The 24991-nt window shown below is 52.6% G+C and overlaps 3 protein-coding genes across 5 annotated transcripts; 1 reads left to right on the top strand and 2 right to left on the bottom strand.

Annotated features, from left to right (window-relative positions):
• Positions 1 to 524: 524 nt before the first annotated feature.
• Positions 525 to 3951, bottom strand: SMDT1 (single-pass membrane protein with aspartate rich tail 1). The gene is made up of 3 exons (XM_052640687.1): positions 3686 to 3951; positions 2084 to 2224; positions 525 to 771 (listed from the first exon to the last, which is right to left on the bottom strand). The coding sequence occupies exons 1-2, from the start codon at positions 3869 to 3871 to the stop codon at positions 2087 to 2089; spliced, it is 324 nt and encodes a 107-aa protein (XP_052496647.1). The 5' UTR covers positions 3872 to 3951; the 3' UTR covers positions 525 to 771; positions 2084 to 2086.
• A 1878-nt stretch (positions 3952 to 5829) lies between these two features.
• On the bottom strand, positions 5830 to 9330 carry PHETA2 (PH domain containing endocytic trafficking adaptor 2). Of its 2 annotated transcripts, none has more exons than XM_052641143.1 (3): positions 9282 to 9330; positions 7653 to 7736; positions 5830 to 6623 (listed from the first exon to the last, which is right to left on the bottom strand). In XM_052641143.1, the coding sequence occupies exon 3, from the start codon at positions 6616 to 6618 to the stop codon at positions 5830 to 5832; it is 789 nt and encodes a 262-aa protein (XP_052497103.1). In that variant the 5' UTR covers positions 6619 to 6623; positions 7653 to 7736; positions 9282 to 9330. The 2 variants fall into 2 exon arrangements, with proteins under 2 accessions (XP_052497103.1, XP_052497104.1); XM_052641144.1 differs by having other exon boundaries at positions 9176 to 9294.
• A 3593-nt stretch (positions 9331 to 12923) lies between these two features.
• NAGA (alpha-N-acetylgalactosaminidase) lies at positions 12924 to 21182 on the top strand. Of its 2 annotated transcripts, none has more exons than XM_052640090.1 (10): positions 12924 to 13014; positions 13447 to 13561; positions 14344 to 14479; positions 14985 to 15156; positions 15636 to 15813; positions 16126 to 16220; positions 16964 to 17125; positions 18625 to 18822; positions 19969 to 20112; positions 20532 to 21182. In XM_052640090.1, exons 2-10 carry the CDS (start codon positions 13546 to 13548, stop codon positions 20664 to 20666), a joined length of 1236 nt encoding a protein of 411 aa, XP_052496050.1. In that variant the 5' UTR covers positions 12924 to 13014; positions 13447 to 13545; the 3' UTR covers positions 20667 to 21182. The 2 variants fall into 2 exon arrangements, with proteins under 2 accessions (XP_052496050.1, XP_052496051.1); XM_052640091.1 differs by having other exon boundaries at positions 12982 to 13014; positions 13468 to 13561.
• Positions 21183 to 24991: the final 3809 nt, after the last annotated feature.

Below are 24991 nucleotides of genomic sequence, written 5' to 3'. Positions count from 1 at the left end.
ATATTCCCCTTGTGAATTGAGGTGTAGCTCAAGTGACAAGAATACATTTTGACCCCACTGGAAGAACTGTTTGCTCTGGACGGTGGTGGTCTCTTCCATCCCTGGACAGTCTAAATGCTGGAGAAGGGGCTTCAGTATCTGTAGGTACAGTCACCCTGAGGAGTCCCAAATTTTTCAGCACCAACAACCCCTTTATTATTTTTTCAGCTAAGGAACCCACCTTTTGCTAAAAAGTGGTTATTTCTCAAGGACTTATTTAAACACTCAAAGCTGCTTCTGACTGTATGTGATAGCTAGCCAGTGTTACTCAACACAAAAGCTTCAGCCTTTAGTTACCCGGTGCAGCTGTGAGGCTTTGGTAAATAATGAAAATTTGTCCCGGGTTCCCCAAATTCCTCTGTGGATCCACAGGGGCCTGAAGACCCTGGGTTGTAAATCAGAGACCTATTTGTTCAGCAGGTAAGAGAGAGGACGGCAGGGGCAAGAAACTGCAGCTACAGCCAACTCGAGAGACTTCAGCCATCTTCACACAGAGCTGATGTTTATTTTGTTTTTTCATAATCTGATTATGCTCAGTGGACAGCACATCTCCAGGAACCTCCCAAAGCCTGGGGATTTGGGCTGGGGTCACAGACCATGCAAGGGTCTTCACTGGGACTGGGAGGCTGAGGGCTTTCCCCGGGCCCATCTATGGATGGGAAAGGAGGAGAGGCTGCAAGCATCACCATTTCTTAAGTTAGGGCTTTCTCCTTTCTGTCCTTCCTCCAGGCCCTGCAAAAAAGGAAAGCAGCAATGAACTGGCTGACAGAACAGACCTCTAACCATATACTGAAAGAGAATTCCACAGAGGCTCTACCAAATATGGCAGGAGAAAGGCAGCTTTGAGTACATTCAGTTATTCATTCATATATTTACATTCACCAGACCCAGCACTGGGGCCCCAAAGATATTTAAAAAAAAAGTTTCCTGCACCAAGAATGTAGTCGAGTGGAGTTTAGGGTATATCTTAAGTGTATAATACTGAATACCACAAGAGGTACTGATCAGTAAGGGGGCAGAGCAGTCACTTTCAAGTGGAGGGATGAGGAAAGATATCTTCATCAAAGATAATGAAGAACTGGTAGAAATAGCACAGTGGGAAATAGCCTTTCAGTCAGGAGGAATAATGGGCTACTACTGCCTGGGAGTGCGGAAGAGGGGGGGGAATTCAAGAAATAGTGAATAAACGGGGATAGGTATGTGGAAGCTAATATGGAAGATAAGGCTGGAATAACAGGTGTAACCAGATCATGCCAAGCCTTAAAAACCAGACCAAAGAGTCAGGAGGGTACTTATTTACAACAATAATACAGCCAGTCAGCACATACTAGGGCACCGGAAGTCAACACAAGAAAGCTGAATGGATCTGGCCCTGGGGAAAGGTTTGTGAGCAGTGTGTGAGCCAGGCTGCAGCGCCTGTGTACAGACTACTGGTAACTGGAGCTCACTGATAAGGGCCTGTAGTTTCTAAATTTCAGTGTGGAGCTGGTGAAATGAAGCTGTGATGGGTGTGTAAGGCATATTAAATTATCTACAAAGTTTGTGGGTTGAGAGAATTGAGGGTACACGAAGGGCAAATGAGCTTCCCTAGTGACTCAAACTGCAAAGAATCTGCCTGCAATGCAGGAGACCAGCGTTCAATCCCTGGGTCAGAAGGGAAGATCCCGTGGAGAAGGGAATGGCTACCCACTTCAGTATTCTTGCCTGGAGAATTCCATGGACAGAGGAACCTTGAGGGCTACAGTTCATCAGGGTCACAAAGAAATCAGACACAACTGAGCGACTAACACTTTCAAAAGGCAAATAGAAAAGGGTGGTTGGGATTCAAGCTGGTTAGAAGAGACCCCAGTGAATTTGTAAGTCGATAAGATAATTTCCTTCATCCAACACAGAGAAAAGGTGACATAAAAGACATTAGTCAGCAAGTGTGTCAATTCATTAAAAGTCTGTGCTCCTGCTTGGAGTGTCCAAAGCACATCACAGTTCCGATGCTCCACCCCACTTCGGGCTCCTGGTCCACGTGTCGGGGAGAAGCAAATCTTACCTGTCAGTCATCATCATCATCGTCCTCTGGAACAAAAATGTCATGTTCCTCAAGTAGAGCAGCAAAGTTCTTGCTAATGAGTGTCCCAACATAGAGAAAGGGGATCACAATGGAGAACACGCGGAGAAGGCCGAAGGACATCTGCAGAGAGTCAAGAGTGCTGGCTGTGAGCGCCAGGGCCCACTGGCAAGACCACAGAGGGCCTGGCCCTCTCAGGGGCATTCCCTCCTGTGGACCTCAGATTTATCATAAGCAACTTGATTTTAAAGTCCTTGGAAAAATTTGGAGCAAGAAAAATGATTAGAAGAAAAGATAAAGTGATTCTATGGCCATCAAACTGTCTACCAGGAAGAAAAAGACAAGGCACTCTTCCAGACATCTAAAAATTAGGGCACTAGCTATTAATTACTTGCAGATGCTTTTAAACAAGTGAGAAAGTACTAGGAGGTGGACTAGGGAAATAATAGTTCAGTTCTGCTTGAGTTAAGTCACTAAATACATGCAAACGGATTACAAAATTATGAACATGTACACTTAAGAGAGATTCTATACAGTTCTTTAACTGGTTCCCTGGTGCCTGACAAATTTGACTTCACTATATTACATTTTAGAAACAGGTGTATTTTGAAAATTGAGTATGTCGTTATAGTAAAAGACTTTAAACAGACTTGGGAAGTTCCAATAAAATGTCAACATTTCCTCTCATTATTTCCTTACAGGGGTTCCCCCCGCAAAAAAAATGTTTTTCAATCGTGCCTCTTTAAAGGCAGCTTTCCCCTAACATGGACCCTGTTTCTTGCTGTGAAACAGGCTTGAACTCATTCTGTGTAAGCTTGCGTCAGCCAAAATAGCTTTAAAATAATTTGTTTTTGTTTTGTAACTCTCACACAGCCCTGGAATTAAAAAAAAAAAAAAAATCCTTGTATAAGGGATTGTTCTTATTTTACTGAAAAAACTCCAAGGGTACTGAGGGCATGTAATAACACTCAGTAATGGGAAAACAGGATCTGGTGGGGGCTGTACCAACAGGAAGTCTGAATTCCAGAACCTAACTCAGCTGTTAGCTTTGCACACTGGCTTCACTACTCTGGCCCCTCATTTTTCACTTGTAAAAACAGATTGTAATAATTCCCTGCACACCTAGTCACATGAATTAAATACTAGGTCCAAACACAAAATGATAAGGTCTGTCCCAGGAACCGTTTATTTACAAATTCGTTTTTCATCCCATCAACTACGAAGTAGAGACGTAACAAGACTTGTCTATACTGTATGCATAAAGCCGAGTCTTTTGGCTCCAAAGAGCCAGGGCACTGCGCTCCTCTGGATGAACCAGTGCAAAGTGCCACCTTTCTTCGCTCTTGACCCCCATCTTCTGTCTCCCTGTACCCGGCTCAATAACGACCACTAACTCAACCAGCCACTTCCTCCCATTTGTCAAAACTAGCAGTGCATCAGCGCAAAACTTTGTCCTTGATACGGCTTCCGGTCTAAGGCAGTCGTTCGACTGGCCTTTGCTCCTGTCGATCAGCGTCAACCTGCACACACTCCCCACAACGATTGGCCTCGGCCCCTTCGCCCCGCCTCCAGGCAGACACTCACTTTCACCGGTTTGGGCAAAATGGCGCCGCTGCGAGTAACGATGACCGACCTCGTCGGTACCAGACTCTGACCTGAGCAGCTCCGTCCGGCGGAGACATCACCACCTTTCCTCAGGCTCAGCCCGCTTCGGGAAGCCCCAGATCCGACGCGTACCAACGCCAGCCACCGAGCCGCTCCTGACGCCATCTCCCAGCTCCGCCCCTAGTCCGGGCCCCAGTACCCCACTGCCCGGCCCCAGTGACACCCTCAGGAAGAACGCCGCCCAAGCCTCGCGAGTCTGTAGATATCAAACGAGAGGTCCGGCTCACAGACTTGCGCAGTGTGCCTAGTTCCTGCTGCGGCACATAGTGACGTCACGAGGATGACGCCAAGCCTTGGGTACACCCCTCATTCCAGGCTTGGTGGGTGGGACCATCTGACTGGGGTTGTTCTTGTGAAACTTGCAGGTTTCTGTTATTGTTCCCGCACCCAGGACAACCAGGGCTTGGCCGAGCAGGGAGTTACTGAAATGAAAGACCAGTTTAATTGAACTTCAAACTGTCGTATTTTTTAAACACTTAAAAAATACAGTTCAAATTTATTACTTGTGCTACTGAAATGATTTTGGAAATTTATTTCATGCCACGGTATATGTTATGTACAACGAAATGGAAAATATATCTGCAAAGGGGGAATATATATCTGAAAAGGGGGGGGATGGGGGCTTTCACACAAACTGCTAAAAAAGAACCAATACAAGTAATAAACATGGTGTTTTAATCGTATAAAAAGCACTGTAACAATAAATATAACCAAAAACCCTATAATATCTGTGTATAAAACAAGAGATACAGGCTGTGGGGCTCCCAAACAGGGCTAGGAAGGTAGCCCCTCTTCTTAGGAAACAAACCTAGCTTCCTTGGAGCAGGTCCTGGACCCTGGGCAGCATCGCAGCCTCCTGGACTGAAAGAGGCTCTTAAGCTGAAGACTCTAGGCCTAGTTGGCCCCTCGTCAGGTCTCATAAGACCCCAGTGAGGGAAAGAGGCTAAGGGAGAGATTGTGTATACTGGACCAGGCTCTGAATCTTCCATCCAGCCGCTGCTACCAGAATCCTTAGGATGCCAGGCTGATTGGCCTCTGGCCCTGTATACCCAGTCACTTTGCCTCTCAGAACAACTGGTAAAGAAAATGCTTGGCACCATGTTGGTGACAGTAGAAACCAGAGGGTCTTGGCAGATACATGCTGGGTAATAAGAAAGACTGAAGGAGTTCCTAGGGGTTTCTGGATCGGGAATACCTTTAGGGACCCAGTCAAGAGAGAAGAGTTGATCACAGGGTGCCAGGAATCCTATGTCCAAGCTCCTAAAATGCCCAGGACTGAAATTCAAAGTCACTGACTTTCCCAGGGAGCCCACTTCAGCTTCCCACTTGGCAGTTGAGGACAGAGTTTCTGCTAACAGAAAAGCTACTGGCCCCTCCTGAGGCAGTGACCAGCACCATCTGCTGACAGGGCAGTCAGGGAAAGAAGAGGGGCCCTAACACTTTCTAATCAGGATAAATCCCTCTTTACTAGCTAAAGGCCCTCTCTCTCCAAAGGGCCCTGTCTTCACTGCAGGATAGGGGTCCCATGTTCAATCTTCTCACCACTCAGGAGGAGCCAGGCCCCAGAAACCCCTGTGACACAGTAAATCCACTTTTTCTGACAGTGTCAGTCCCTCAAGCCAACACTGCAGGCAACTTCGGGTATTTACACAAGATTCCCCATGTTGGAAACTGTAGAATCATACAGGTGAAGGTGGAGTGACCTGTGGTCATGTGATATTACCCACTTCATTAAATCCCCCGAGAGAGGGACAGTCCAGCACAGTGAGCAGACCTGAGTCTTGCCTTGTGACTGCTGAGCAAGCCACCTCTCCTCTCTGGGCCTCAGGAAATAAATGGGTTGAAAGTTAATGATTTCGCAGTTCCCTCTAGGTATGAAGGTGGACTTGGAACCTGGGGAAAAAACCTAAAAGAGCAGGAAGGAAAGTGCTCACTTCAAAAGCAACTTCAGAAACCAGTTAAAAAAAAAAAAAAAAGAACCTGTAAAACCTTAAACTCCCGAAAAAGCACTGGCCCTGGCGTCCTGACCAGCAGGACAAGGGCTGAACCCGAAGGGCCCAGGCTCAGGGTCTGTCCTGGTCCTTGCATTCTGGCTGGTTCTCCTGGGCCCTCTGCAGCCAGACCCGCCTCAGCTCCATAATCTCGCGGCCGTACCACTCATGCAGGGTAGAGAAGCAGGAGGTCTCAGGGGACACGGGGCTCTGCCCCCTGCCTAGGAGAAGGCTGGCAGGGCCCTGCAGCTCCCACTCGGCCAAGCCCCGCCCTGCTGGCCGGCTGCCCACTTCTTCCACCAAGCCCATTGGGCTGCAATCTCTGGAGAGGGAGTGGCCATTCTCCAGGCCAGGAGACCCGCGGTCAGGAGCCTGGGGCTTGCAGCGGCTGGAAACAGCCTTCCAGGATGAGCGGCGGTGCAGGTCCAGGCTGTGGCGGGCTTCACGCAACTGGCTCTCCAGCTCGCGCACCACCAGGCGCATGTAGCCAAAGCTGGCCCGGGACAGCGCCTTCACCCAGGCCTCCTGGGCCGCCGGCCCATCTGCCGCGAGCAAGTGTGGGCGCACCCCAGGAGCGTCGAAGCGGATGGCGAAGGCAAACTCTTCAGGCACTGGAGCCTCGGCCAGCTCCACCGTGCAGCCCTCCAGCACCACAAGGCTCAGAGGCGCCCGGCCCTCTCGACTCTCAAAGGAGAACAGCAGGTTGCCCTTGAGGACAAACCAGCACCTTCGGCCAGCGCCACTGGGGGTGGGTGGCGTCCCTGCGCCTCCCCAGGTGCGCAGGAAGCCTGTGTGGTCTGCTGGGGAGTCGCTCAGTGCGTAGTGGGCCACACTCCTCTCATTCAACTTCATGGCTCCCATGAGAACTGTGAGATGACAGAGGCAAACAGTGATCAGAGAGGGAGGCGGTGCTTGCACCCCATGGGAAAAAGAGTCCTGGCTCTGGAGGAGACCTGGGCCCCAGCCCGGTGGCCTCTTCTTACTTTCTGTGCCCTGAGGTTCTCAGTGTCTCCATCTGTGAAGTGGGCTAGTCTCCCTGCCTTTGTTCTCAAAGGGTTGTGAGGATCATGCAAAAATAAACAAACAAACACTTGGTTATCAGAGGACTCAGAGAAAAGGAAAATGTCATTTGTGTCAGACCAGGAAGTATGGCAGGGCTGTGAACAGCTTTTTAAAACCCAAAGGAAAAGGCATCAGCTGGGCTGAAATGGACTCATAAAAACCAAACTCTTAAAAACCACTTTGCTTACATCATCCCCTAATCTGAGGGCCCCTTAGCTCCAACCCTGAAGCCAAAATCCAGGGTTTCGTGGGCTCCGTGGGTCCCTGTTGGCCTCTCATTTGATGGCACAGTAGTCCTTTAGGTGCCTGCAGGGCCAGATAGGGCTGCGGTGGGGCAGGCCTGCCTCATTCCTCGATCAGTGTGGGTTCAGATAGGGACCTTCTCAGGAAACAAGTACAAACACGGGGCATGGTGGAGTAGGATCAACCTCAACTACCAAATGTTGGTGCCCCATATGTGTGTGCTAAGTCACTTCAATTGTGTCTGACACTTTGTGACTCCATGGACTGTAGCCTGCCAGGCTCCTCCATCCATGGGATTCTCCAGGCAAGAATACTGGAGTGGGGGTTGCCATTTCCTTCTCCAGGGGATCTTCCTGACCCAGGGATCAAACCCAGGTCTCCCATGTTGCAGGCAGATTCTTTACCATCTGAGCCACCAGGGACGCCCACACAAGTGGCATATAATCCAACTGTTCTCCTGACTCACAGAAAACTGAGACCAGAACAGTGAAGGTGAACTTCCCAGGATCACGTGGCCAGTGAGAAGCAGAGCTTGGTCTCCTGATTCCCTCACCTCTTTGGGGGGCAAGTCCTGGCAGTGACCCACTTACCCGCAGAGCTCCCTGGGCAGGGGTGGGGGCCTCTCTTGTCTGGCCACACGGCTCAGCCCTTTGACCACGTGGTTTCCAGAACACCTGCAAAAGAATTCTCAAATACAGTCAATCCATCCTAAAGGATTGGACTTACTCCTACTCAGCCTCCTATTCAGCCTCAGGTCAAATGAAACCACCACCTCCTCCAGGAAGCCTTCCCTGACCCCTGATAATCTACTGCCCTGCCCAAAACACACATACGCACACAGGTCCACCCAGGCCCTGCACTTGGGAGCAATTTAAGGATCTGAGTCCCATCATCCTGATCATCACTCTTTGGACCTCAGCACCCTGCCCTCTAAGGCTAGGTCAGAGTTAAGTACCCACATAGCTTGTTGCTTTTCCCTTTTAGTACTTGCCACATAGTTTATCTGTGGTCTTTAAGTGACCTAATTTGAGAGGCCTGCCCTGATCACTACATGTAAGGTGGTCCTGATCAGGAAGGTGGTCTGATCTAAGGTGACCCAACAGCAGCCTTCATCCCACAATGATCTCCTTTGTGTTTACAGCCCTGTCCGCAGCCCCAGAATGTCTAGAACCAACCAACTGGACTTGGTTCCGGTGGAACCTCCCCAATATCCAGCCCTTTGCAGGGCTTGGGGAGGCCCTCAGAAAGTATTTGTTAAAACAACTGAATACAATAGTGGACAAAATAAAGCCCCTCCTTCCTGAAAACTACATTTCCGAGGGGGAGGCACACTGTAAAAAAAAAAAAGACAAAAATAAATAATAATTAGTGTCTTTTTAAATCAAATAACGTGAAGACCCGTCTTGATAAGGGCTATGGAGAGAAGCAAGCAGGGTCCTGAGATGGGGGCTGGGCCGGTCTCCGTTGGTGGTTGGAGGAGAAGGAAGAGAATAACACAAATGGTTGGTTCCTTGAACAGCAGCCTCACCTCCCGGCCGTCCAGCACTGGGGAGCGGAGAAGAGATCCGGAGCCGACCTAACTGTCTCCCCTCCTCAGGGAAGGGCGTCTCCTCCCCACCCGCCTCCCCGGTTAACGAGGCCCGCATTGCAACCCCGGCGGGAATCCGCTGCACTGCATTTTCCTAGATTCTTTGTTAGAGGAGCGGCGGGCTGGGGCGTGGGACCCACTGGCCATGGCCACCGCGGGGGGGGGTGGGGGTGTCTGACCCGCTGTCGCCCAGAAACGGGGTGGCCTCACCGGGAACTCCGCGGCCAGCGCCGCAGACTCTGGGCGCGGCTGCCGCCTTGGTTCCCCATCGCGCGGGGAGCGGCCCCGCCACGTCCCCGCGGGCCACGCCTTCCCGGGGCCGCCTCCTCCCGAGCCCGCCGGGCCCGCTCTCACCTCCACGCCCCCGAAGCCCAGGAGCGCGGCCCGCGGGCTGGCCCGGGACCATTTCGACTCCGGACCCCAGGCCTCCGTCCGTCCGGGCCGCTAAACGTGGCCGCGGGAGCCGAGAGACCCCGCCTGGGCGGCTCGAGTTACCGCCCTCACCCCTCCCCGCCCACGACTCACTAGGCCCCGCGATCCACGCCGGGGGGAAACTGAGGCCCGGCCGCCTGTGCCCGGAGTGAGGCCCAGTGCTGGTTGGCGATGGCCGGCCTCGAACCCAGAGTCCCACCTCGGGCCATCCGGGGGCCTCGGACCATCCGGGGGCCTCGGACCCAGGCCACCTCCCAAGAACTTCGAGACCTTCTCTTTCCCCCTCTCCAGCCCCCCTCTCCCCGCCCGGCCCACTTCTCGCACAGAGCCAAGTCTGGGACGGCCTCGGCCCAGACGCCTCCTCTGGGCGGGCTCCTATCCAGTCCGCGAGGCCCAGCCCAGCTTCCCAGTCACCCAACCCGGCCCCCTGGAGTCGGCTGGATCTCCGCTTCCGGGGTGGGGGGGATTATTTGTTTCTGCTCCCTTCACTCCTGCCAGCCTGCAACCCATCTTCAGTGCCCAGGCTCTGCCTGGGGTCAGTGGACAGCTAGGCCTGCTGTAAAAAGGACGCAGGAGTGCACAACCAAAGACCGGTGGGGAGGCTTTCCTGACAGCCCTGGGAGCCTGGTGAGCTCAGACAATCTGCCCATGAACTTGATGGTTGTCACCTTGCAGAGTTCTGGCCCTGGCAGTTCCTGCAAGAACGCTCCTCCTTCCCAACCCTACCCCAAGGCTCTTAACTCCTCCGAGGTCCTTCACATTATTTAGGCCTCAGCTCCTGTCCCCTCCCCAGCCATGAGAAAGCAGCCTGCCTGCAGGTCTCTATCACATCCCTGGTTTGTATTTGCGTGAAAACACTAACCACTTATATTAAAAAAAGTTCCTTACATTGATGCTTTTATTTCCTGTTTATTATCTGTCTCGCCCACTAACTTTTATTCAGTTACTAATAGACACCATAATAAATGAGATAGGAGGCAATAAGTTCTGTGGAAAATATAGAGCAGGGGCAAGGAGTCTGGGAATGGGGCGGGGGGTGCGGTAGGAAGGTTGCAATTTTAAACAGAAGGGTCACAGTAGGCCTCACCTAGAATGTGACATTTAAGAAATAATTGAAGGAAACGAGGGAGCCAGTCATGCCAGAATCTGGAGAGAGAGCATTCCAGGCAGAAGGAACAGCTAGTGCAACGGCTCTGAGACCTGTTGTATTTGAGGAACTGCAAGGAGACCCGTGTGTGTGTGTGTGTGTGTGTGTGCGCACGCGTGTGTGTGTGTGTGTGTGTGTGTGTTGGGGAGTGGCAGGAGCACCAGGATATGGGCTTAGAATGTGTGGGGTGGGGCTTTGTAAATCTGTGAGGGTTGCTACTCCAGACTGAAATGAACAGCCATCACCAGGTCTTGAATGAGGTTTTTTTTGTTTGTTTTTTGTTTTTCTTTAATAATTATTTATTGTGCTCTATCTTCATTGCTGCCGGGCTTTTCTCTAGTTGCAGGGAGCAGGAGCTACTCTCTAGTTGGCGTGTGCGAGCCTCTCATCACCATGGCTTCTCGTCGCTGAGCACTGGCTCTAGGGTGAGAAGGCTTCAGTAGTTCAGTTCCCAGGCTCCAGAGCACAGGCTCAACAGTTGTGGCTCCTGGTAATGTCCAGTCTTCCTGGACCACCGATCAAACCCGTGTCTCCTGTATTGGCAGGGAGATTCTTTACCAGAGTCACCAGGGAAGCCTTCGAGTGAGGTCTTGAGCTATGTTTTAAAGGATTTCTCTGGCTGCTAGGAAGAAAACAATATGAGCGGAAGCAGACCAGTGAGGAGGGTGCTGGAGTAATGCAGGCAAGATGTGATGCGGGCTGGGAGAGTAGAAATGGCCAAATTCAGTTTTGTTTGCTTGATCATTTTTTTGGACGCACTGCGGGGGCATGCACGATCTTCCTTCCCCAGCCAAGTATGGAACCAGCGCCCCCTGCGGTAGAAGTCAGTCAGTCAGTTCAGTCGCTCAGTCGTATCCGACTCTGCGACCCCATGAATCGCAACACGCCAGGCCTCCCTGTCCATCACCAACTCCCGGAGTTCACTCAGACTCACGTCCATCGAGTCGGTGATGCCATCCAGCCATCTCATCCTCTGTCGTCCCCTTCTTCTCCTGCCTCCAGTCCCTCGCAGCATCAGAGTCTTCTCCAATGAGTCAACTCTTCGCATGAGGTGGCCAAAGTACTGGAGTTTCAGCTTTAACATCATTCCTTCCAAAGAAATCCCAGGGCTGATCTCCTTCAGAATGGACTGGTTGGATCTCCTTGCAGTCCAAGGGACTCTCAAGAGTCTTCTCCAACACCACAGTTCAAAAGCATCAATTCTTCAGCGCTCAGCCTTCTTCACAGTCCAACTCTCACATCTATACATGACCACAGGAAAAACCATAGCCTTGACTAGACGGACCTTAATCGGCAAAGTAATGTCTCTGCTTTTGAATATACTATCTAGGTTGGTCATAACTTTTCTTCCAAGGAGTAAGCGTCTTTTAATTTCATGGCTGCAGTCACCATCTGCAGTGATTTTGGAGCCCAAAACAATAAAGTCTGACACTGTTTCCACTGTTTCCCCATCTATTTCCCATGAAGTGTTGGGACCAGATGCCATGATCTTAGTTTTCTGAATGTTGAGCTTTAAGCCAACTTTTTCACTCTCCTCTTTGACTTTCATCAAGAGGCTCTTTAGCTCCTCTTCACTTTCTGCCATAAGGGTGGTGTTATCTGCATATCTGAGGTTATTGATATTTCTCCCGGCAATTTTGATTCTAGCTTGTTTTTCTTCCAGTCCTGTGTTTCTCATGATGTATTCTGCATATACGTTAAATAAGCAGGGTGACAATATACAGCCTTGACATACTCCTTTTCCTATTTGGAACCAATCTGTTGTCCCATGTCCAGTTCTAACTGTTGCTTCCTGACCTGCATACAGATTTCTCAAGAGGCAGGTCAGGTGGCCTGGTATTCCCATCTCTTTCAGAATTTTCCACAGTTGATTGTGATCCACACAGTCAAAGGCTTTGGCATAGTCAATAAAGCAGAAATAGATGTTTTTCTGGCACTCTCTTGCTTTTTCCATGATCCAGTGGATGTTGGCAATTTGATCTCTGGTTCCTCTGCCTTTTCTAAAACCAGCTTGAACATCAGGGAGTTCACGGTTCACGCATTGCTGAAGTCTGGCTTGGAGAATTTTGAGCATTACTTTACTAGCGTATGAGATGAGTGCAATTGTGCGGTAGTTTGAGCATTCTTTGGCATTGCCTTTCTTTGGGATTGGAATGAACACTGACCTTTTCCAGTCCTGTGGCCACTGCTGAGTTTTCCAAATTTGCTGGCATATTGAGTGCAGCACTTTCACAGCATCATCTTTCAGGATTTGAAACAGCTCAACTGATCCGGAGGCTGGGAAAGATTGAAGGCGGGAGAAGGTGACGACAGATGATGAGATGGTTGGATGGCATCACCGACTCAATGGACATGAGTTTGAGTAAACTCCGGGAATTGGTGATGGACAGGGAGGCCTGGCATGCTGTAGTCCATGGGGTCTCAAAAAGTCGGACACGACTGAGCGACTGAACTGAACTGAATCCTCGCCTTAAGGGACCCGGCAGAAGCGAAGAGACTAGCTCGGCGGAGATGGGGAGCTTGTGCGGTGGGCGCGTGCCTGCCTCGGGAGCGCGCAGACCCGGAGCTCGAAGGAGGAGGGGCTTTGGGAGGTTCCGAGGCCTTTCTGGGCCCGTGTAGGGCGGGGCAGGACGTTGCTAGGGGGATTCTGATAGGTTCCGTCGGGAAGGTTTGCGTCCGTCAGGCCCCGCCCCGCTGGAACGCGGTAGACGAATCAGGTGACTGCGGCGGTAGTCTACTCGGGAGGCCGAACCAGGCGGCGGCTCAGATCGCAGCGGAAGAGTCGGTGAGCTGCCAAGGATGGGCGACTGTGGGTGGGCTCCCAGGGCTGGGCCGCTGGGCCTGCGGCCTTTGGGGGCGGCGGCGGCAACCCAGCCCCGGTGGGAGCGGAGGCCTGGCTCCCGGCCCGCCACCTCCGATCTTCCTGGGCGTCCTGCAGTCTGTCGGTGCCTCTCTCTGACCCTAGCCTGGCAGAGGGTCACCCTGGGGCACTCGGGGTCCCCAGCAGGGCAGAGGAGGTGAGGTCTAACGTCCACGAAACTTTGTTGAGTATTTCCGACGGAAGAACCCAGGCTCGGGGAAGTGATGGCTGGGGGAAGAGACTGGGCGCTGTGAGGGCGCCTTGGGCACCCAGTGTGGGATCCACACCCAAGGTTAAGGACGGCAGGGCTAGTGAAACAGGAGGGACCCCAGTGCTTTTCTTTCTTTTTTTTTTCAGTGCTTTTCTAACGTTTCTTAGCTTCCAAATCCCAACATACGGAGGCTGGTAAAAGCAGAGCAGATCTGGTCAGGTCCTGAGACCGCTGAGTCCAGAGCAATGTTGCTGAAGACAGGTACCTACATGGACTGGGTTGGGTGTGTGTGGCTTTGGGAGGGGTAAGTGACCACTTGTGGGAAGGGGGGCGGTGGTGCTGCCTGGAGGAAGTTCCAGTCCTGTGGTTTCTGGGCCTCCTTCCCTGATGTGGGCATATGGGGAGACATGTTCCTCTCTTATTCTTGGAGGTGGGCCAGGAAAGGAGGAGATCCTTCCCAGACAAGAATCAGTTCCCCTCCAAAGAGACCTCTTCTTTGCTCACCCCCTTTACCTCACAGCCAGAGGCCCTATCTTCTGTAACATCAAGGTGTGCTGATAACAGCCATATAACATCAGTATTCCATTTTACAGATAGCAATTTAAGGCCCTACGGCGCTGTTCCCGCCAGTTGACCTCTTAAGCCCTGCTGAAGCCTCTTGGGTGCCCACGGAGAACACCGAGCCCTGGATGGGGCTCAGGAGACCTGGGTCCTGGCTACAGTGTCCTGTCAAGTTCTGTGTGAATGGAGTAGGGAGAGCTGGTTAAGGTGTAGAAAGCCTGTGACTCCAGGTGTTAGATTTTGGTGATCCCAGCACTGCTGTGGCAACAGCAGGGGGGAATCCAGGCCTCAGACACCGACTGCACTATGCCTGGGGCTATCCACCCACTCACAGCCTGGTGGGAGCCAGCAGTGCAGGAAGAGCCCTTTCCACCTTAAGCTGGAGAGTCTAGTTCCCCTAACGTGTGGGGCTGGGCGGCATGCGGATGGGGTGGGGAGAGGGCTGGGGCTATGGGAGCCACTCACAGTCCACCCCACTACAGTGCTCTTGCTGGCCTTGGTGGCCCAGGTGCTAGTCCTGGAGAATGGGCTCCTGCGGAAGCCACCCATGGGCTGGCTGGCCTGGGAACGCTTCCGCTGCAACATCGACTGCAATGAGGACCCGAAGAACTGCATCAGGTGAGTCAGGTCTGCACCAGCAGACAGGAGTGGGGGCAGGCAAGGGTGGGGGTCAGCTCGGAAAGAGGGCAGGGTCAGGGCCACCCCCCATCCCAGAGAGGAAGCAACCAGAGGTAACTTTTGAGACATCTGGCACTCAGCCTCATGACCAGCTTGGGGGCATCTGTGGTGACCTCAGGCCTGTAGGGGACCCAGCCCCAGAGATAAGGGAAAGGAGATCACAGTTAAGGGTCAGGCCTGACCCCACGTGCTTCCCACTGGCCCAGTCCTGCTTCTTGGCCTGGAAGCCAAATCACCCCTTTCGCTCCACCCTGCTTATGGCTCAGGACGTAACCCGTGGTCACCTGGCTTAGTCTCTAGCTTGACAGCAAAGGCCACGGTCCTTACAGGCTGGATCCACACTCAGAGTATCTAAGAAGTTTGAAACCCTCTGAGGAAGCGGGGTGGGGTTATGGCGAGGCCCACGCTGGGCCACTGAGCAGCCCTCTCCCCTGCCCCTCGCCAGTGAGGAGCTCTTCATGGAGATGGCTGACCGGCTGGCGCAGGATGGATGGCGGGAACTGGGCTACGTATACCTTAACATCGATGACTGCTGGATTGGTGGACGTGATGCCAAGGGCAACCTGGTGCCAGATCACAAGCGCTTCCCCCACGGCATTGCCTTCCTGGCTGACTATGTGAGCCCCCCACCCCAGCCCTGTCCTGCGCGTTGGCCTCCGGGCCAGACCACTCTTTCCACCCCATCCTACTTAGGGCTCATTTCTATAGTCCCTGCCTGAGAACAAACAGTTTGGTGGAGAAGATAGATACATGAACAGGTAGTTGTGAGTCACGGTCGTGAGCAAGAGCAATGAAAGACCTCTTATTCAGCCTGGGATTTCAGGAAGGTTCTCTTGAGGAGGCTGATCCTAGAGAGGGCATTCAAAGCAGAGGGGATGGCAGGAGGAAATGCCTAGAGGCTGACAGCCCACGCAAGGTGTGTGTGTAGGAGGGAGGGGAAGGCTCATGTTGGCAGAGGCAAGGCCAGGCCAGAAAGCTGAGACCCTTCCCTCCAGGCTTTTGGGAGCCTCTGAAGGTTGTCATGGGGCCTGGTCAGCTATGCCTGTGAGTGGTTCCCTGAGGTATCCACTGTGTTCTCAACCCCTCCCCGCCCCAGGCTCACTCCCTGGGCCTGAAGCTGGGCATCTACGAGGACTTGGGCAACTTCACCTGCATGGGTTACCCGGGAACGACACTAGACAAGGTGGTGCAGGACGCGCAAACCTTCGCCGAGTGGAAGGTGGACATGCTGAAGCTGGATGGCTGCTACTCAAGCCCCCAGGAGCGGGCCGAGGGTGGGTCCCGCAGCTGGCTGGGAGCCATTAGGTAGACAGGGAGGGGTGGCCGTGGAAGGCCCCCCAGTGGCTGGCTGTATGGCCCCTAGGGGGTAGTGTTTCCCAATTCCTCTCCCCCAGGGCCTAGGGGTATCTTGGCTCCCGGAGCGCTGGTGCCTTGCTCTGCCCAGGGTGTGTGTGCAGCTCTGGGTACAGGAGAGGTGCCTCCTCTTTTGAGCATTAGTCTCCTCACGTGTTGGGGGAGGTTTGAGCTGAGGCCCGAGATCACCTTGGGTTTCTTCATCCTAAAATGTGGTGGTTGGACTTCTCCAGGGTACCCCAAGATGGCCGCTGCCCTGAATGCCACAGGCCGCCCCATTGCCTTCTCCTGCAGTTGGCCAGCCTACGAAGGGGGCCTCCCCCCAAAGGTGAGCCATTCTCCACACCCACCTGGCAGTGCCACCCCGTACCCAGGCCTTTTTGCCTTCTGTGCAGCCAGAGCTTCTGTCATCTTAGTTGCTCACATGCTGATTTGTAGGAGGGCCGGAAGTACCTGAGGGGCCGGAGCCAGCCCAGGGTCTTAGAGGAGACAGTTGTCAGGTGGGCTGAAGGGTGTGGGAGCCGTGTGTCAGGTGCTGACACGGCACCACTGCAAGCACTCAGAATCCTGGGTGGTACTGAGTGGGCTTGGAGGGCCGGAAGACTGGTGAAGCCAAGGCAGGTGGGGCCTAGCCTCCGAAAGGCCTCATGGGCACCTCGCCAGGGGCCCCTCAGCATGTGGGATGCTAGAAAGGGTGGAATCAGATGTGTAGACTGGAGGGAGAACCCTGATAGAGGGTGGCAGTCTCCCTGAGAGAACACAGGGGTGGGCATGTGGGAGGAAGGCTATGGGTACCCCAGCCCCGGTTTCTATACCCTGCACTTGGTCCCTGCTGGCATGAGAGGGAAGGGTCAGTTTCCGGCAAGCAGCACGCCTGGAGGGGAGGCCTGGGCAGCCCCAGAAGAGGGGCACTCCCTCCGAAGCCCTTCCTCATCCTGAGCACGCTCAAAGCCTGATCTCTTAAGCCTTCCCACACTCTGTGTCCCCTGCTGAGGCTCCCCAGCTCCTGGACAGGCCTCCGGGCCGCAGAGTGTGACGCTGGCCTGGGACTCTGCCTGCCCCCACATCCAGGTGAACTACACCCTGCTGGCAGACATCTGCAACCTCTGGCGCAACTTCGATGACATCCAGGACTCCTGGAGGAGCGTGCTGTCCATCCTGGACTGGTTTGTGACCCACCAGGACGTGCTGCAGCCGGTGGCCGGCCCGGGGCACTGGAACGACCCAGACGTGGTACCAGCATGGAGGGGGCTGGCCCGGGCCCATGGCCGCATGCTGTCTTCCTGGATGCTCTTTGCCAGGCTCTAGCTCGGCACCTCTGAAGCGTGTCCTTGAACCACCCTGTGGGACATACCGTGGGAGCTTGCTTACTATTCTTTGCCCAGGGCCCCACCCCCACGTCTTAGGTTAGAATGTTCAGGGAGGGCCTGGGAATGCCCACTGTTAACAGTCTTCCCAGTCGGTTCTGATGTTTCCTCAAACTTGAGAACTTGGTCTGGAGAGACTCTGGTGCTTCATCGCTCTGTAGGATGGAGAGCACCATGAGCCCCACTCCTATCATTCCCTCCCTGGACTGTCTTGCCAGGCCCGCCTCTGAGCCCCCTCTCAACACTGCTGTTCCCGCCACGGGCAGAACTGGCCCCTCATACCTACTTCACTCACCCTGACCACTTAAATTGCCTTGCAGTTTCTCCTACAGTTTTCTAGCTGTCTCTTCGCTTAGTCACCAAGTGTTTACCCCCAGTGACAGTTATAATAATTACAAATAATAGGCCAGGTGGAAAGGGTGAGAAGTGGACCTGCTTTATAGAGTTCGAGCTCCAGCTCTGCCACTTACCTTGGGCACTTGACTTCGTTTTTTCTGTGCCTCAGCTTTGTCATTTGGAAAATTGAAATAATAGTAGCTCCTGTAATAATGTTGTTTTGAGGGTTAAAAGGATGACCCTTTATTTTAATTTTTCTAGGCCAGTGCATGTCTGTTTTTGTAAACAGGACTCAACTCCCCAGGGGTTAGGGAGGAGCTGACCTTCACTGACCTACTGAGTGCTAGGCCCAAGGCCAAGTACTCTTATTTTTTGGTCATGCCACATGTCATGCAGAATCTTAGTTCTCTGCCCTGGGATCGAACCCGTGCCCCCTGCAGTGGCAGCTTGGAGTCTTAACCACTGACCACCAGGGAAGTCCCCAAAAGGATGATCCTTTAAATGCTTAGTACCGTTTGGCACATACGCATTTTGTAACTAAATTGGTCTCATTAAGTACACAACAGTGTTGAGTTAGCAATAATCATTTGTCCTGTTAGTGTATACTGGTTGCCTGGGGACAGGAGTGCCCATTGGTGCAACTATCTTTAGGGCAGGTGGGTAGCTAATGGCAGGAGCAGACACTCTTCAGGTCTGACTTCCTACCACCCTGGTTGTGTTTCTTCCATGTTCCAGTTTATAAATGCCTTCGGCAGTAGGATTTATTGGATCCTGTTAACATCCTGTGACATGGTCAGAACATGTTATCACCCCTACACTCTTGTTGGAAAAAAAAAACCACTGAGGCTCTGAAAAGTGATTTGACCCACCCCAAAGCCACAGTGCCAGGGAACAGTATTGGCAGAACTAGGGCCCATAACCTGGCCGTCCTCCCCATCTCTCTCTTGTCTTGCTACAAGTTTAGGGTTGGTCCCCATGCCCACCGCCCTGTAGAGGGCAGAGCTGAGCGCTCCTCTCTCCTGCCCCCAGTTGCTCATCGGGAACTTTGGCCTCAGCTTCGAGCAAGCCCGGGCCCAGATGGCCCTGTGGACGGTGCTGGCGGCTCCCCTGTTAATGTCCACAGACCTGCGTACCATCTCCGCCCAGAACGTAGACATCCTGCAGAATCCACTCATGATCAAAATCAACCAGGATCCCTTAGGCATCCAGGGACGCAGGATTCTCAAGGTACTGGGGTATGGGGCCAGGGAAGGGGGGGAAGCTGAGAGACTGGGCTTCCCTGAAAACAAGGCTGCAAGCCGGAGGTTAAGGGGTCAGGATCGGGGTCTCTAAAATCCACTCAGTCCCTCCTGGTTGCATTCGGTCGGAGGCCCTACTGAGAGCTGCTCTGACTGTCCCCTACTTACCCGGGTAATAGCAGGGCCAAAGCAGGACAGCTCATGGGACTGGGGGAAGGGAGACATCACCACAAATGCCTGTGGGAACAGCGTGGCCCCCTGGTTTGGAAGTATTAATACAAGACGTCTGCACAAGTCTGTGATGTCTGGCAGAGAACTTGGGCTTGCCTTAGAATTTAGGACTTGCTTGAACCAAGGAGTATAACTAAGTACTAGTAGTAGCATTTACTAGTTTTTGAGCACCTGCTGTGTGCTAGGCATTCTAGATACATTTTCTCAGAAAGTAGATGCTCCTTCCTGGTTTTACAAATGAGGAAATGTAAACTTGAAGCGCCTCAGTGACATTGTCCTGAGGCCACACAGTTGGTGAGTGGCACAACAGGATTAGAGGCCTGCAGCGTCGCCTCAGAGCTTGTGCTCTCTGTGCAGAACCCTTGCCCCTCTAGTGAAAAGGAATCTCCACCACTCTAGAAGGCACCCGCTGAGCCGGTGATGCCCAGAGGCGGCGTCTGATCCTGCAGAGGGGCTGATGGTGGAGCCCGGCCCAGAGACCTTCTGGAGGATGGGGCTTCCCCCTCCTGGCTCCTCGGGGCGGAGCTCGTCATTCCCACTGGACTGTGCCCTCCAGTCTAGAGCCAGGGGCTGTCCACGGGTGTCCCTCCTGTTATCCTGTGAGCTCTCTGACGTTAGGACCTCAGGCAGCATTTGTCGCGTCCAAACGGGGCCTAGCACAGAGGAAGTGTCCAGGAGCGTCTGTTGAGTCAGGAAAGGAAAGGAAAGGAGGAAGCAAGAAGGGAAGAAAGAGAAAGAAAGGAGGAAGGAAGGTGCAGTTAGAGGAGTTGATGCTGGAGGGCTGTCTTTCCCCCTCTAAGCTTCTGTGGGCTGGCGGGACCCAGAGCTCAAGGGAGGGTTGGGAAGGGGGCTTCGGGGCCTGCTGAGCAGGGGCCCCAGCCAGTTAGCCATCTTCCATGCCCAGGAGAAATCCTACATTGAAGTGTACTTGCGGCCCCTGGTCAATGAGGCCAGCGCCATCGTCTTCTTCAGCCGCAGGACGGACATGCCTTATCACTACCATTCGTCCCTTGCCCGCCTGAACTTCAGCAGCTCCGTGGTGTACGAGGTGAGTGCTCTGCTGTCTCAGGACTTCGGGCTTCCCAGGGGATGCTGCTGAGTCCTCACTCACACACCCGTCCCCCTAAGTCGTGGGTCCTCTGGCTGGTGCGGTTCTCTGCTCCGGTGCTTTCAAGCTACACAGATGAACTGCTGTGTGCAACTGAGTCCTGCCAGCCCCCAAGGTCGTGGCTTCCCCTCTTCGGTCTTGCTGGCACGTCTCTCAGGTTCTCACCCCCGTCTGTGCTTAGGTACTGCTTGGCTTGCCCAGAGGGGATGTGATTCGGGGGTTCACACTCCCACTTCTGTAGGGCATACTGGAGGCTCCACATAGGCAGGCCGAAGTCCAGGTGTTTCATCCTCTGCGGGGTGGGGTGGGGTCCGTGCAGCCATCCTTAGGGTGGCATTGGTGCTATCCTCCCCCTGCAGGCCCAGGACGTCTACACGGGTGAAATCATCAGTGGCCTCCAGGATAAAACGAACTTCACCGTGATCATCAACCCTTCAGGGGTGGTGATGTGGTACCTGTACCCCATCAGTAAGCTGGGGATACCCCAGCAGTGAGGGGCTGGGGCCAGTGACAGGCTATGGCAGCACCACTGAGCCTGGACCATGGAGGGTCCATTTGCCGAGGGCCAGTGCGGTGGGGTTCTCTGCTACCCAGGCCTGCTCGGCGACCCGACCTCATCAGACTCGGGGTGCGAGCTGAGGGCCAGGTCCCGCTCCCTGCTGGAGCAGGAACTCTCCAGGAAACTTGTCTCAGGGAGACCCTGTGGCTTTGTGGGCCTCTACCGTGTCTGCACAGCCCCACAGATACTGCTGAACAGCTCGGTCAGCCTCCCCTGTGGGGACAGGCAGGGACACGCATATCTGTCAGGACACGAGCCTTGGACCTTCTGTGTATTGACTCTGAAATCAGGAATTTGGGGAATTTTTCTTATAACTAGGAGTAGAGCTCTGATCTCTTGTCGGGAATCCCCGTGAATTATGTGACTGACTTTCCTGCCCGGAGGAGGCCTTGCAGGCTGACGCGGCCTGGGAGTGACCTTGGGTCCTTCGGGTCACCAATAAAGCTGTTTTTCTGTCAAGCAGTTGCAATGTGGACCTGGGCCGTGGGCGGTAGGGACTCGGGAGCACGGCACGAGGTGCCGGTTTCAGATTGCGCCTCACAGGGAAGATGTATGGCATCGTCCGGCCCCTCACTCCACAGACCGGCAGATGCCACTTCTGACCATGCCAGGCTTGCCCCTCACCCCAGGCCATCCCTGCTCCGCCCAGCACTGAGGAGGTGGCAGCACAGAGCGGCCGGCTAGTGATGTCCCGGGCCCTCTCCCCAACCCCGTCCACGTGTTACAGGCTCTGCCTGCCATAACCACACTCGGCAGCCCCTCGGCCGCACAGGGAAAGGCCCAGGTCTGCTGGGGGGTGCTGCGTCACTGTCTGGGCCGTCTTTCAGGCGCCCTCCCCCTTCCTGACAGGCCCTCAGTCAGTGGCGCCCCTGGCTGGAGCAGCTGAGGGCAGTGAGCTCTGCCTTTCCCCCACAGGGCCCACACAGCTTGTCCTCTGCCCATCAGTGCTCCCAGCTCCCCCCTGAGCTTCTCTCCTAACCTGGGTGAGAGGACTTTCAGATCCCTCAGCTGTGTCCAAAGGAAGGTCCAGGGGCTCTCTTTGTGACCTGAAGTATATTTCCTGCTCCTCCTCCTAGGAAAAGGGGTATCCAAAGAACGGCTGGTTCTTGACTTCGGTTCCTCGTTCCCAAGCCCTCTCTTTAGCTAAGGCCTCAGGGCGTCGGTCTTCCATGGTGGCCCTCGTTCCCCTTTGGAAAGGGGCAGCAGAGCAGGCGAGGCAGGTTCTCCTTGTGCTTCGGAGCACACACTGGGGCACCCAGGCCCCAGGCTTTGCGTGGTCCTCCCTGTAGGAACTCTTCTGGGGGCTCTCCCATGTTCCCTTCCTCGGGCGTCTGAGGTCCTTATGTTTAGAGTATGGTGGAAAGAACTCTCAAATGTGCATTTTATAGGGTGATTTAAGATCTCTGGAGTCCAGGGTCATCAGAAGAAGCTCCCTTTTCCCAGTTGATGTCTTGAGGCTGTGGGTCACTCAGGAGGACCGACGCCTCCTTAGCCCAGGCCTCTGCCCTCTGAGGTCCGTCAGCTGCAGCTCCAGGTCTTGGTTATAGTGCTGTTCGAGCCAAATGGAATGGTCTGGGCAGGAACACTTCTTTTGCCAGTCCCAGGAAAGATCTTTCCCACCACCCTGGGATGTGGTATTAGCGATTGAGAACAACAGACCTGGGACTTGGGGCCAGGGGTCAGCCTGGATTTGACCAGCTGATTACTGTGCCCTTCCAGACCCAGAGATAGTTTTTACTTGCTGTATAGCTTTATCCTGAGGTACCTGATCAATACTGCAGCTTTAGCCTTTATTCTCTTAACACGTGGTGTGCCTATCTTCTATGACATTGTTTTACTGTCTTTCACCAAAGGCCAGTTTGGAACTCAGTTATTTTTCCCAAGTTCAGCCTTGTTTGGACCCAAGAGTACCCCTTCTGTTTTTTTAAAAAATTTTTTATTATGGAAATTTTTAAAAATAAAAATAAACTGGTAATTAAGCCTTCATGTACCCATCACCCAGATCCAACAACCATCAACCTGTGCCATTGTTTTATCTCTCTCATCCCACACATACTTTTCTGCATGTGAGCCGGAGTATTTGAGAGCAAATCAAAGAAAACTCTAAACACCACTGTGTAGCTCTAACCGATCATAGGGCCTTGAAAAAAATATATGTCCTTAATAAAAATTTTAATCTGATGACCAGTCTGTGTTCAGTTCAGTTGCTCTGTCGTGTCCGACTCTTTGTGACCCCATGAATCGCAGCACGCCAGGCCTCCCTGTCCATCACCAACTCCCGGCGTTTACCCAAACTCACGTCCATCGAGTCGGTGATGCCATCCAGCCATCTCATCCTCGGTTGTCCCCTTCTCCTCCTGCCCCCAATCCTTCCCAGCATCAGAGTCTTCCAGTGAGTCAACTCTTCGCATGAGGTGGCCAAAATAGTGGAGTTTCAGCTTTAGCATCATTCCTTCCAAAGAACACCCAGGGCTGATCTCCTTTAGGATGGACTGGTTGGATCTCCTTGCAGTCCAAGGGACTCTCAAGAGTCTTCTCCAACACCACAGTTCAAAAGCATCAATTCTTCAGCGCTCAGGTTTCTTCACAGTCCAACTCTCACATCCATATATGACCACTGGAAAAACCATAGCCTTGACTAGATGGACCTTTGTTGGCAAAGTAATATCTGCTTTTCAATATGCTATCTAGTCTGTATTCAGTTTTTGCCAAATGTTTTTTAGGGTTTTTTTGCTTTTTTGTTTTTGGCCACACTCTGCAGCTTGCAGGCTCACAGTTCTCTGACCAGAGACTGAACCCAGGCTGTGGCAGTTGTAGCCCGGAATCCTAACCACTAGCCCCCCAGGGAACTCCCACCGGTTGTCTCCAAAATATTTTTCTGTAGTTTATTTGGATCAAAATCCAAGCAAAGGGTCAAAAACGTGGTCCAGTAAGAACCACTGAAAGTTTCTCATTCTGTAAAAGCAATGAAAAATCTGCCGTATATAATCAGAATTAGCTTTAAATTCTAGAAATTAACCAAAGGCTTCCGTAACCCAGAGAGTGCTCAGTCAAGAAAGACAGCAGAGTGTTGGTAAGAACAGTAAGCTCTGTAGAGTTCTTAATTTACCCTAGTACCAGCTATTGTCTCCAGGCTAGACAGCATATTAAAAAGCAGAGATATCACTGCTGACAAAGGTACATATAGTCAAAGCTATGGTTTTTCCAGTAGTCGTGGGTGGATGTGAGAGTTGGACCATAAAGTTGAACCCTGAAGAAATGATGCTTTCGAACTGTGGTGCTAGAGAAGACTCTTGGGACTGCAAGGAGATTAAACCAGTCAATCTGAAAGGAAATCAACCCGGAATATTCATTGTAAGGATTGATGGTGAAGCTGAAGTTCCAATACTTTGGCCACCTTATGCAAAGAACTCACTCATTGGAAAAGACCTTGATGCTGGGAAAGACTGAGGGCAGGAGGAGAAGAGTGGCAGAGGATGAGACGGTTGGATGGCATCATCGACTCAATGGACATAAGTTTGATAAACTCCGGGAGATAGTGACGGACAGGGAAGCCTGGTGTGCTGCAGTCCATGGGGTGGCAAGCAACTGAACAGCAACAACAGTACCCGGTTTTAAGTCAGCTGTTTAAAACATGTTCAAAGGGCTAAAGGAAACCATGTCCAAAGAGCTAGAGGAAAGAATAGCGTCTCACCAAATAGAGAATACCAGTGAAGAGACAGAACTTACAGGAGGGAACCAAATAGAAAATCTAGAGTTGAAATGTATAATAACAGATGAAAATTTCACTAGAGGGGCTCAGCAGACATAACCACACAGAAAAAAAGTCAACAAACTTGAGGATAGGTCCATAGAAGCTGACCTATCCTTTGGACATTGTGGGAGAGGGAGAGGGGTGGGATGATTTGGGAGAATGGCATTGAAACATGTATACTATCATGTAAGAAATGAATCGCCAGTCTATGTTCGATACAGGATACAGGATGCTTGGGGCTGGTGCACGGGGATGATCCAGAGAGATGATATGGGGTGGGAGGTGGGAGGGGGGGTTCAGGATTGGGAACTCATGTACACCCGTGGCAGATTCATGTCAATGTATGGCAAAACCAATACAGTATTGTAAAGCAAAATAAAGTAAAAATAAAAATTAAAAAAAAAGAAGCTGACCACATGTAAGAATTAAAGATTTTAAAATTAAAAAAAAAAAAAAAAAAAGCTAACCTATCCAAGGGATAGAAAGGAACATGAAGAAAAATTAAT

The sequence above is a fragment of the Budorcas taxicolor genome, chromosome 5, assembly GCF_023091745.1.
Source record: "Budorcas taxicolor isolate Tak-1 chromosome 5, Takin1.1, whole genome shotgun sequence".
Taxonomy (NCBI): domain Eukaryota; kingdom Metazoa; phylum Chordata; class Mammalia; order Artiodactyla; family Bovidae; genus Budorcas; species Budorcas taxicolor.
The sequence above is the reverse complement of the archived record's forward strand: the minus strand, read 5'-3'. Positions and strand labels throughout refer to the sequence as shown.

What these genes read in the sequence shown, in the direction of transcription:
- SMDT1 (XM_052640687.1), bottom strand. Translation starts at nt 3,871, where the DNA reads ATGGCGTCAGGAGCGGCTCGGTGGCTGGCGTTGGTACGCGTCGGATCT. An exon ending in TTTTGCCCAAACCGGTGAAA is followed by an intron (nt 2,225 to 3,685) that starts GTGAGTGTCTGC and finishes GACTCTCTGCAG; the next exon opens with ATGTCCTTCGGCCTTCTCCG.
- PHETA2 (XM_052641143.1), bottom strand. Translation starts at nt 6,618, where the DNA reads ATGGGAGCCATGAAGTTGAATGAGAGGAGTGTGGCCCACTACGCACTG.
- NAGA (XM_052640090.1), top strand. An exon ending in CCCCCAGGAGCGGGCCGAGG is followed by an intron (nt 15,814 to 16,125) that starts GTGGGTCCCGCA and finishes GGACTTCTCCAG; the next exon opens with GGTACCCCAAGATGGCCGCT. An exon ending in GCAGCTCCGTGGTGTACGAG is followed by an intron (nt 20,113 to 20,531) that starts GTGAGTGCTCTG and finishes CTCCCCCTGCAG; the next exon opens with GCCCAGGACGTCTACACGGG.